The 12,257-nt window shown below is 48.6% G+C and overlaps 1 protein-coding gene across 1 annotated transcript; it reads right to left on the reverse strand.

The window, feature by feature from the left end:
* Positions 1 to 2,228: 2,228 nt before the first annotated feature.
* On the reverse strand, positions 2,229 to 4,788 carry LOC308259965 (PRAME family member 12-like; the record flags this gene model as incomplete). Its single annotated transcript, XM_080691305.1, has 3 exons — positions 2,229 to 2,802; positions 3,540 to 4,118; positions 4,502 to 4,788. 3 exons carry the CDS (start codon positions 4,786 to 4,788, stop codon positions 2,229 to 2,231), a joined length of 1,440 nt encoding a protein of 479 aa, XP_080547431.1.
* Between the last annotated feature and the right edge of the window lie 7,469 nt (positions 4,789 to 12,257).

Below are 12,257 nucleotides of genomic sequence, written 5' to 3' on the forward strand. Positions count from 1 at the left end.
GGCCAATGAGTGCAGGTAAAAGTAGGAAGCTGCCTCTTCTCTTTAGAGCTTTCTGGTTCAGCAAAGGTTAGAATTCCTTTGGGGACAGGACTCCTTGGGGGCTGAGACAGAAAGTTGGGGATGATGAGATGCGGGGTGAATTTTTAGGTGCATTGTCCTGGAGGCAGAAAAGAGATAAAGCTCTCTCAGGTTTAATAATCACCTATTGAATTTCCTGAGCCAGCCATTTTAATTTAAAAGTATAGGCTTGAGCCAGGCATGGTGGCGCAAGCCACTAAGTCTCACTAAGTTGCTGAGAGCCTCACTAAGTAGCTGAGGCTGGCTTCGAACCTGCGCGATCCTCCTGTCTCAGCCTCCCAAGCGCTGGGATTACAAGCGTGGGCCACCACGCCCGGCTTTAGAGCTTCTTTTAAGACTGTTGTGTGTGTGTGTGGCACTGGGGGTGGAACCCAGGGGCTTTCTACCTCCAGGCTATACTCCCAGACTTTCTTTATACTTTATTTGGAAACATGGTCTCACTAAGTTGCTGAGGGCCTCACTAAATAGCTGAGGCTGGCTTCGAACCTGCGCGATCCTCCTGTCTCAGCCTCCCAAGCACTGGGATTACAAGCGTGCGCCACCATGCCTGGCTCTAAAGCCCCTTTTAACATAAAGAATAAAAAATAGGACTAGACTGTAGCTCGGAGGTAGAATGCCCCTGCATTCCATTTCCAGTGCCACAAGCACAAAAAGGTAGAAATATACATTTGAAGGAAAACCTGAGCCTCCTGGAAAAGGTAAGAGCATCCGCCCTAGCTAAGAGCATCCGCCGGTGTCCGGGTCACACACCATACATAGATACGAAACCCCCTACTCCTACCCTGTTATCTTAAACTGTCTGTGCAAGTTACCTTAAAGTATGGAAGCTGTAAAATTCAAAAAGCTTCATCAATGATGTAACAGAATGACTTGCAAAATGTTGTAAAATGGTATAAAAGTTCTCCCCAAATGGCGGATCGGGGCCCATGGTAATTCTGCTGTGCCAGATGTGCTTGGGTCCAGGTTCGAACCTGCAATAAAGTATGGCTCGACGGACTAATAATTGGCTGTGGTCAGTTACTCTCGCCTGGGTAGGTCACAACAGTACCTGAGGCTCTGTCCACATGCAGATGCCAAGAAAGGGCCAGCTCTGCACCGGGTCAGCCCTGATACCTAAGGAGGGCTTCATCAATGGCTGGTGCTAATTCCCCACGCAGAATGTTCCAGGCCCTGTGGATGCACATCTGGGCATCAGCCCACAAAAGAGCCACAGATAAAACCCAGGAGTGACAGAGGCCCAGAGAGAAGTACAGCGTGCAGGAATGATCACCACAGCAGAAACAAACAAAAATTCTTTAAAAAGAAATACTTGGAGGCACTGATGAACATGACCCACTTTTGTCCTGATGCCTCCAGATGCCAAATGAACCTCATAGGTCACCAGCCGCCCCATCATCTCTGCAAAACACCTAGAAAATGCTGATGTCTGATCTGTAAAGCCAGGTTCCTCTTGCGTGGAGGACAGCACACAAAACGCATTGGGATTCCTTTATTTATCACCGCTTCTTACAGACCATTCACATAGAAACAGAGGTCCCCGCCCACTTCCCATCTTTTTTTTTTTTCTCTTTTTTGGTGGTCCTGATAATTAAGCCCATGAATACTACCTCTACTCTACATGCACAGCCCTTGTTAATTTTTTTTATTTTATAACATAATCTTCTTAAGTTTCTAAGCTGGCCTCCATCCTGATTCTCCTGTCTCAGCCTCCCAAATACTAAGATTACAAGTGTGGGCCACCACGCTGAGCACAGGCCCCTATTTCTAACTCTTTAAGACATATGTACCCAGAGATCCTGACAGCCCCCTGCATCACCTTCCATATCCATTCGCCTGCCAGGACAAGCCTGCAACGTGGGGACAGTGTTTCCCTCTTAATGCACCTGTGCCCTATCTTTTCTATCCTACTGTTGAGAAGAAAACTTTATTTTGGGGGTATTGAGGTTGAACTAAGGGGCATCCTACTTCCCCTATACACCCAGCCTCTTTTACTTTTATTTGGAAAACAAGGTCTTGCTAGGTTGTTGCAAGTCTCACAAAATGGCTTAGGCTGGTTTCCAACCTATGATCTGTCTCAGCTTCCCAAGAACTGGGATTACAGACATGGGCCATGATGCCTGGCCAGAAAAGCTGTTGATACATATATTCGGTTAGGCAGGAACTGGACAGCGACAGGGACTGAGCCCCAGGTTGTACATCACCTGGTAGCCACACTGAAGGCAGGAAACACACATGAAAAAGACCCTCTTTGGCTGCCGTATGTCCCTTAGTATAGCCATCAGCTCAGCACAAAGCTTGGAAAACCTCTCTGGGCACACAGCACCCCAGGCATCATAGCTCTCCAACGGGGCGGGGTACAGCTCCAGGCTCAGCTGGCTCAGCCTGCCAGTGTGGCGCAGAAGGTCCTTGAGGACGTCCATGGAGAAATGGTTCCCAGTGAGAACGAAGTTCTTGATTTGGGTGCAGCGGCTCAGGGCCGGCAGGAGGGCCTGCAGCTGGGGGTCCTCGAGCTCACACTCCTCCAAGTCCAGGGTCTCCAGGGTGGCTGCAACTCTCTGCAGCAGAAGTCGCAGTGGCTTGAGGATGAGGTTGGTCAGTTTGGTGCCCCTCAGGTCCAGGTGCTTCAGCTGACTGGTGCTGGTCCAGCAGGAGAGATGCTCTAGGTCTGAGGCTGAGGGCAGACAGTTGGTTAGCGCCAGCCTGTGCAGGCGGGACTGCAGGGACCTGTGGAGAGACAGAGTGGTCAGTGGTAGGAAGGGGGGGCAACAAGAGGGTGGGAAGGGACCTCAAGGTGGACATGATGATCTGGCTGAAGGCAACGAGGATTCTCATCAGATGGTGGCCAGTACCTAGGGGTTGCACGTGGAGGTCCCTGCCACTCCTGTCACACAATGAATGCTGAGACCTGGTTGGCTCTTTCATTTCTGCCACCTCAGCCCCCAACTCTACAGCTTCCTCTCCTCCCTGCCATGCAGAAAACCACAGGTCTATGAGGGGCGTGGTGGCGCACGCTTGGGAGGCTGAGACAGGAGGATCGCGCAGGTTCGAAGCCAGCCTCGGCTACTTAGTGAGGCTCTCGGCAACCTAGTGAGACCCTGTTTCCAAATAAAGTATAAAATAGGTCTCAGAGTGTAGCCCGGAAGTAGAAGGCCCCTAGGTTTCACCCTCAGTACCACCAAAAAGAAAAAGAAAAAAAGAAAACCACAGCTCTAGCCAGATGGTGAGCGGGAGGTATAAACAAGGGTCAACCCAGGTCATATCTAGTGATCACCCCTGGGGCTGTCCCCTGCTGTGGCTTGCCGCACCTGCATCCTCAGCAAAGCCGCCAGCCCGGGCCACATCCTCCTCGCTGCTCCTCACCCTCCACTCCAGCATTACACAGTCTCCATCTGCACATCCCACCTGAACTCTGGACAGCCTGACTTTTGGAGATCAAAGACAGACTCGGGATCCTGGCTCACCTCATCACTTGGTCCAGGTGGCCCTCCAGGCAATTGGGTGCATCCATGCTGAGCTCCTGGAGACGGTTCAAGTTGAGGAGCTGCGAGGTGAACTGGGTGATCAGCGACTCCTCTTCCAGGTCCTCAGAGACTGACACGTGGATGTGGGAGAGAAGCAGCTTCCTGAGGTTCCGCATCTGGCCCAGGTAAGGGGCAAAAGCAGCCAGGGTGCAGAGCTCCCAGCCGCAGTGCACTTCCACTACCTGGATGCAGCTCAGGTCCAGCGTTTCCAGAACCTTCCTCATAATGTGGATGGATTTTGTAAAAATGTTCAGTGTGTGACAACACAGGTGCAGGGAATCCTTTCTCTGCAGGGCCCACAGGAGAACGTAGGTTTGGCATTCATCCAGGGTGCCGTCTTTGAGGGAAACGTCTATGAACACCCTCAGGGGCTGCTGCGCCTCCATCCTTTGGCCAGTCTTCTCTCTCAGCCTCTTCCCTCTAACCTCTGGCAAGCTGGGCCTCGCCGTGGCTGCGCACCACACACCGCAGTGGTGCTGCGGCCCTTCCCGCAAGTCCAGCACCTGCAGCTTCCACCCCCTGAGGGAAAAATGGAAGAAACCTCAGCACTGACACACACCCAACTTCAGCCTGGGCTTTGACTCCCCAGGCTGAAAGAGCTGCTCCCTCTCCATGCCTGTCTACTGTTCTCCAGCCCCTTTCCATATGGAAAACACCCTGGTCCCACTTCCAGCTCCTGTGTGGGGCAGGTACAGGCTCCTTCTGTCTTCCCTGTGTCCATCACAGCATCCTGCACACCCACAAGCCCTCTCCCAGGGGAGCTCAACCATGGCCATGGCCTCTCCATTCCTCCTCCCTGAAACTTCAGAAGCCTCTGCCCATTCCTGGGCTCCACACTCTCTGCCCCAGCTGTCCCTCCGTCTCTCCCAGATCCCTTCCTCCATGACACTGGGTCCACTCACCTGAGCCGAGCCTTCTGGGCCAGCAGCAAGTCCAGCGCATCCAGTGCTGATGCTAAGATGTCCAGGTGCCCCCTCTCCATTAGAGACCCCAGAGAAAGGCAGGGGAGGGGCCAGACCTGCACCATGGCCTTCAGGATCTCTGAGTGTCTCTGGGCCAGGGCCTCCGTGAGCAGGGGTGGGAAGAGCTCCCTGGGCAGGTCCTCCAGAGCAGGGATGGCCAGGGCCTGGTCCCTCAGCAGGCTCTGCACTGCCAGCTCCAGGAGCGCGGGAGGGGTCCTTGAGATCATCCTCTTGCCTGAATGAGGAGTCATGTGCTGGGAAACAAGCAGGAAGAGACATCTTCTCAATCCAGCCCAGGAACCCCTGGTCCTCCACACCCAAGGACTCAACTCAGGGCCAAAGTCACTGTCTGGCGACTGTGGAAGAGTCCTCACTGCCCCCACCTGCACTGTGCACTGGTCATAGAGTCCTGGCTCTGCCTCTGCTCTTCCAGGACGCGCACCCCAAGTGCCAGGTGGGGCAGGAGACCTCTGTCCCATCCATGCACAAGCCCTGGGAAGGTGCTGAATCTCAGTAGCTTACCCCACACTTTTTGGATAAAGATTTTCTGTGTGTAGTTGTGGTATTGGGGATTGGACCCAAGGGCATTCCAACTCTGAGCTAGACCCCAGGCCTTTTGTTTTTGTTTGTTTTTTGTGGTTTTTTTTGAACAGGGTCTCACTAGTTTTCTAAGGCTGCTCTCAAACCACCTGCAATCCTCCTGTCTCAGTCTCCCAAGAACTGGGACTGCAGGTCGTCCCCATCATATCCAGCCTTGGGTAAAGTTTCTGACCATTATTTAGGTCTCTAAGACAAGGGCTTGTGCAGTGTCACAGGACTTAACCTATCCTTCCACAACAGGCTCAACATCTACCAAGACTGTAAGGATGAAGGGGACGCCCGTCACGTAGGAGGCTTCGGTTCTGTGTTGTGCTTTGATTTCATTCGTAAGCATTGAACCCAGGGTTCTCTGACCTACTTCCAGCACATTTTATTTTATGTGTTTAATACCTTATTTTATTTTGGTACTGGAGAATACCCATGAGATTATATATATATATATATATATATATATATATATATTTTTTTTTTTTTTTTTTTTTTTTTTTTTGCATGTCTGGGGATGGAACCCAGAGGCATTTGACTTCCAAGCTATACCCCCTGCCCACTTTTTATTGTTGTTTATTTATTTATTTATTTATTTATTTATTGGTGGTACTGGGAGTGGAACCCAGAGGCCTTCTACTTCCGGGCTATACTCCCAGAGCCATTTTATATTTTTTTATTTGGAAACAGGGTCTCACTAAGTTGCTGAGAGCCTCACTAAGTAGCTGAGGCTGGCTTCGAACCTGTGCGATCCTCCTGTCTCAGCCTCCCAAGCACAGGGATTACAAGCATGTGCCAGCATGCCCGGCTTTTATTCTTTATTTTGAAACGGGGTCTCACTGAGTTGCGGAGGGCCTCACTAAGTAGCTGAGGCTGTCCGCGTACCATGATCTTCAGGTCTCAGCCTCCCAAATGCTGGGATTACAAGCGTGCGCCAACACACCTGGCTCATATTGTATTTTGTTTTTATTTGGAAACAGGTTCTCACTAAGTTGCTGAGGCTGACCTCAAACCTGCGAATCTCCTATTTTAGCCTCCCAAACACTGAGATCACAGCTGTGTGTTACCAAGCCTGTTTATTTTATTTGTGAGATAGGTTATCACTAATTTGCCTAGTCTGGCTTTGACTTGGGGGTCCTCCTGTCCAAGATTTTCAGGAATGGATGTTAGGCACATTCCATTGAGTAACTGGAATTAGCTGACAGCCCAGTGGGCTATAATTTTCATTTAAAATTGTTAATAAGACAAGATATTATCAAGCAACACATCAATGTGCAAAGCCAAACACGAGAAAGAGGGAAGGGGGAAGGAACAGGGTGGGAACTGGGTAAGGGCTAAATGGGTGATGTGTGCATGTATATCTCCACCATCTTGTATCCCATTAAGATGTATTAGTACAATGCGCCAATTAAAAAAAAACTTAAAAAAAAAAGAAATCAGGCTCAGAGCTATGAGGTGGTAACATAGTTAAGTCCCTGACTCAAAATGAAATAAGATGAATGGAATGTACTCAGAGGTAATGCTCCCCCATGGTGTCAATCCCCAGTAGGTAGAAAAATAAATAAATAAATAAATAAATAAATAAATAAATAAATAAATAATACAACTCATGAAGCCAGGAGCAGTTGCCCACTCCTATAACCCCAGTCTTGTGATACTGCATACAGGAGGCCAGCCTCAGCATTTTAAGGAGACCTTGCTTCAAAATAAAAATAAATAACCGGGTGTGGTGGCGCACGCTTGTAATCCCCGTGCTTGGGAGGCGGAGACAGGGCTTGGGAGGCGGAGACAGGAGGATCGCGCAGGTTTGAAGCCAGCCTCACTGGCTTAAGAGACCCTGTTTCCAAATAAAAATATAAAATAGGTCTGGGAGTGTAGCCCGGAGGTAGAAGGGTTCCATCCCCAGTAGCACCATAAATAAATAAATAAATAAATAAATAAATAAATAAATAAATAAATAATAAATAAAAATAATAAGGGCTGGAGTGTTACTCATAGGTAGAATACCACAATAAAAAGAGCTGGGTTGTAGCCTGGAGGTAAAAATGTTCCTGATTTTAATCACCAGTAACACACACACACGTACACTCACAGGGGCTGGCACTCACTCACGTACACACTCCTGCGGACACACACACACACACACACACACACACACACACATTGATAAGCAATTATAGCACCACGCAACAGAATTACAACCATTTGGAAATGATAATAGGTTTTCATGCCTATCTCTAACAAATATGAGAACGCACCACTTTGAGTGGTTTCTAGACAAACAAATGAAAACCAAGAGTCTCCTAAAATATATGGAATGGCTTTAAGCATTTACTTATAGAAAGCATAATTTGCAATATTCAAAACCAGCGGATCAATGGGCTCAAATTGCAGCACACACAAAATAAATATTTTAAATATCAAGAAATAGAATTCCAACCAGATGTTTCCATTATTCATTAAAAAGACTCCCTTGGCCCGGGCGTCGTGGCGCACGTTTGTAATCCCCGCGCTTGGGAGGCCGAGACAGGAGCATCGCACAGGTTCGAAGCCAGCCTCAGCTACTTAGTGAGGCTCTCAGCAACTTAGTGAGACCCTGTTTCCAAATAAAATATGAAATAGGGCTGGGAGTATAGCCCAGAGGTAGAAAAGCCCCTGGGTTCCACCCCAATACCTAAAATAAAATAAAATAAAATAAAAAGACTCCTTGGGGCCGGGCATGGTGGCGCATACTTGTAATCCCCGTGTTTGGGAGGCAGAGACAGGAGGATCGCACAGGTTTGAAGCCAGCCTCACTGGCTTAAGAGACCCTGTTTCCAAAAATAAAAAAGCATAAAATAGGTCTGGGAGTGTAACCCGGAGGTTGAAGGGCTTCCAGGAATCCCAGTACCACCACCACACACACAAAAAAAAACCTCCTTGGTTGATATTTTAAAATGACATCAAGAGGTTGAGTGTGGTAGCCAATATCTATAATTTCAGTACTTGGGAGGCTGAGACAAGAGAATCCCAAATTTGTGGCCAGCCCCAGCTGCTTAGTGAGGCCCTATGAAACTTAGTGAGACCCAGTTTGAGAAATAAAAATAAAAGTCAGGCATGGTGCTGCATGATTGTAATCCCAGTACTTGGGAGGCTGAGACAGGAGGATCTGGGTGCATGACCAGACTCAGCTACTTAGCGAAGCCCTCCACAACTTAGTGAGACCCTGTTTCAAAATAAAGAATAAAAATAGGGCAGAGGGTGTGGCTCGGAGGTCGGATGCCCCTGGGTTCCATCCCCAGGCCCGCAAAAAACAAACAAACAAACAAACAAACAAAAAACAATAAGGTCGGGATTGTAGTTCAGAGTTAGAATTCTCCTGGGTTCAATTCCCAGTACAGCATAAATAAATAAATAAATAAATAAATAAATAAACAAACAAACAAACAAACAAATAATAGGGCTGGAGTAGAGCTCAGAGGTATAATGCCATTGGTTCCATACCCAGTACCACACACACACACACACACACACACACACACACACACACACACAAATGACATAAACTAATGCACAAATTATAATGTTGAGACTAATGCAACACTATTTTGAGGGAAATTCAAAGTCTTCAACTGGCTCCTATGAAAAGACAGAAAACAGAACATTGCCCATGCCTCTTGGACCACATGTTGTACTAGCAGAGTGGCTGGGGCTAGAAGGGATGGGCGAGGGACTTACCAGGTCTGAGCAGGGTCTGCAGGGCGCTCTGCGTCTCAGAATGGCCAGGCAGTGACTCCAGGCTCCAGGATTCTGAGTCTTTCTCCCCAGGGCTCACACCCTTTTATTCACCTCTCTTGGGGGGCCCCTCCCTTTTCCAAGAACCAGCCTCCAATCAGAGAGCAGGGTGTGATTACATCCCAGAATCTCCACCCAGTGGTCTTGATTGGCTTTGGCTTTCTCCGGATGAAATGATTGGCTGAGATTATGCATATAGGAGACAGGAATTAGGGCCAGGGTCAAAGACAAGGACCCCTTGGTTGAGTCAGTGCAGGTCACTGAATGAGTTTTATTCCCATGTGGCCTTCAGAGTTCTGAGTGTGAGACAGAAAAAGGTTTAATCTGTTTCTAAATTAGAAGAAACAAAACCAGAAAATGTATGTAACATGATCTTTGATTGAAACTTGTGTGTGTGTGTGTGTGTGTGTGTGTGATACTGGGGGTGAAACCCAGGGGCATTCTATCTCCGAGCAACACCCCCAGCCCTCCCTATTTTTTATTCTTTTTTTTTTTTTTTTTTTTTTTTTTGCAGGTCGATGGAACCCAGGGGCATTTGACATCCAAGCCACATCCCCTGCCCTTTTTTTTTTTTTTTTTTTTTGGTGGTACTGGAGATGGAACCCAGGAGCATCCTACCTCTGGGTTACACTCCCAGACCTATTTTATATTTTATTTGGAAAAAGGGTCTCTTAAACCAGCTGAGGCTGGCTTCGAACCTACGCGATCCTCCTGTCTCAGCCTCCCAAGCGCGGGATTACAAGCGTGCACCACCACGCCCGGCAATCCTGCCCTATTTTTTTATTCGTTATTTGGAAACCGGGTCTCACTGAGTTGCAAAGGGCCTCACTAAGTAGCTGAGGCTATACGCAAATGGCAATCCTCCAGTCTCAGCCTCCTAAACGCTGGGATTACAAGTTTGTGCCACCATGCCCGACTTTTTTATTCTTTATTTTGATACAGGGTCTCACTGAGTTGCAAAGGGCCTTTTTAAAAAAAATTTTATTGAACATAAATGGTATACATTTAAACTATACCTGATGCCTGCTCCCCCCTCCCGCCCCTGTTTTCCCTTTCCCCCTCCCACCAATGGTTGTCCAGGGTAACCATGTCATATTCATAATTTTACACATATTCGGATGTGGACCCTCGTCAATCAAGATCAGCCTTCCTCCTCCTCTATCTTTCCATTCTAGATTTGCTGATATTTCCCCTCCATTATCTGGAGTCCCACTGGTATCCTCTATGTTCCCTAGTTTGGGCATATTAGAGGAAACGTGTACCTTCTCCTTCTGTGCTTGGCTGGTCTCACTTAACATAATGCTCTCCAGGACTTTCCATCTTCTTGCAAATGGTATGATTTTGTTCTTCTTTATGGCTGAGTAGAATTCCATTGTGTGTATTTCCCAGAGTTTTGCAAAGGGCCTTTTTGAGGCTGGCTTAGAACCTGCGCAATCCTCCTGTCTAAGCCTCCCAAACGCTGAGATTACAAGCGTGCACCACCACACCCGGCTCGACTGAAACATCTTTATGAAGAGCATTGTGAAGAAAATAGAAATGTAATGTTCCCTTTGTGGAATGGTCGCCTGGGTGTCCTGTTTCTGACAGCTGGTAATGGCTCTCAGGGAGGAGGAGGAGCCTGGGGGGGGGGGTCTTCAGGGCTGAGGCCAAGGCTTCTTTGTAGGAAGCAGGACAGTTACAAGAAGCTCCTGTGGAGTTGGTTTTCTTAAGAGGATCCTGTGAATGACCAGGACATTTTAACCTAGGAGAGCTTTTCTGAGGGGTCATGATGTAAGGTTTGTAAGACTTTGGGTGGAGTTTACAAATTAAATGGGCAGTAGATACAAAGAGACACTGGAGGTTCTAAGAAACCAGCACTGCCTTGAGGTCAGACAGAGAGGCAGCTTAGGATTCCCCCGGGAGTGCAGGGTGTTTCAAATGCGATCAGCTCCACACCCTGGCTTGAGAAAGTCAATCTAAGGCTGTGAGCTGGCAGAGCAGAAAGCAGCTCAGGAGGCCGGACCTGGGGAGTCAGACTTTTCCAGTCTGAGATCCAGTGAGTGAGGACTCTGTGGGCAACCTGGGATGTGGGAGAGAAAGAAAGGTGGGCCACAGCAGGGATCCCAGACATCATGGCGGCCACCGCCTGGAGAGTCAGGGTCCTCCCTAAGGGGTGTTTCCTAAAACCTCAGCTCTAGTTGGTTGCCAGGGCTATGTAGACTGGAGAGAGATGTCTGAGAAACAACGACTTTTTTTTTTTTTTTGCTTTACTGGAAATGGAACTCCAGGTCATTCTACCTCTGAGTGACACCCCCAACTCTATTTTTTATTTTTTTATTTTGAAATAGAGTCTCACGGAGTTGCAAGGGCCTCACTAAGTAGCTGAGAATGGCCATGAACCTGTGACCTCCAGTCTCAGCCTCCCAAGTACTGGCATTACAAGCATGGACCGCCACACCCGATAGAAAAAGAAATTATGATCATCTCAGTTGGAGGAGAGCAGAGAGAGAGGCCATGCTGGAGAGAAAGCGCCTTCCTGGGGAAGACACAGCCCCCACACAAGCCCCTGGGAAACACCCCCGCCTGCCATGTCCCACCTCTGGTTGAACATGGCCGTCTTTGGGACATGCTTTTAACACAGGAGGCTCTGGGGAGATGTTTCAATCTCAAACATAACAGGACTGTGGGCCCATGTAAGAGCCCTCGCCCAGCCCACGCAAAGCACTGGTCCTATTCCAGGACCACAAAGGGGGGGAGGTGGAGTGCTAAGAACATATACAGGTCCATATCCTGAGTGCCTTTGCCGGATCCTCATTGAGAATGCACACTCAATACCTCCGTTCCCTCCCAGTCACTGCAGGACCCTCAGGACTCAACTGGAAAGCCTGGTCGGCAGAACATGGAAGATACCAACTACGCCAAGATCCTTTATTTACTTTTTTTTTTGTGTGTGTGTGTGTCTGGGGATGGAACCCAGGGGAATTCGACCTCCGAGCTACACCCCCTGCCCTATTTTTTATTCTTTATTTTGAAACCGGGTCTCACTGAATTGCAGAGGGACTCACTAAGTAGCCGAGGCTGTCTGCGAACCGCGATATTCGGATCTCAGCCTCCCTAATGCTGGGACTACAAGCGTGCGCCACCACGCCCGGCTTCCTTTATTTACTCTTTGTGGGTTCATAGGACACAGGTCCCAAAAGCCCCCTCTGAGGATGTCCGCTAACTCAACACTCCTTCTTTTCCTTTTCCACCCACGCTGAGAACCTGTCCCGTGTCTACCCTTAATCATGCACCTACGTCCAAAGTCTCCCATCCACGTCTCCTCTACATCTATGTGACCAATGCATTGACAAACACA

This window comes from Muscardinus avellanarius, assembly GCF_963383645.1.
Source record: "Muscardinus avellanarius genome assembly, chromosome: 3".
Taxonomy (NCBI): domain Eukaryota; kingdom Metazoa; phylum Chordata; class Mammalia; order Rodentia; family Gliridae; genus Muscardinus; species Muscardinus avellanarius.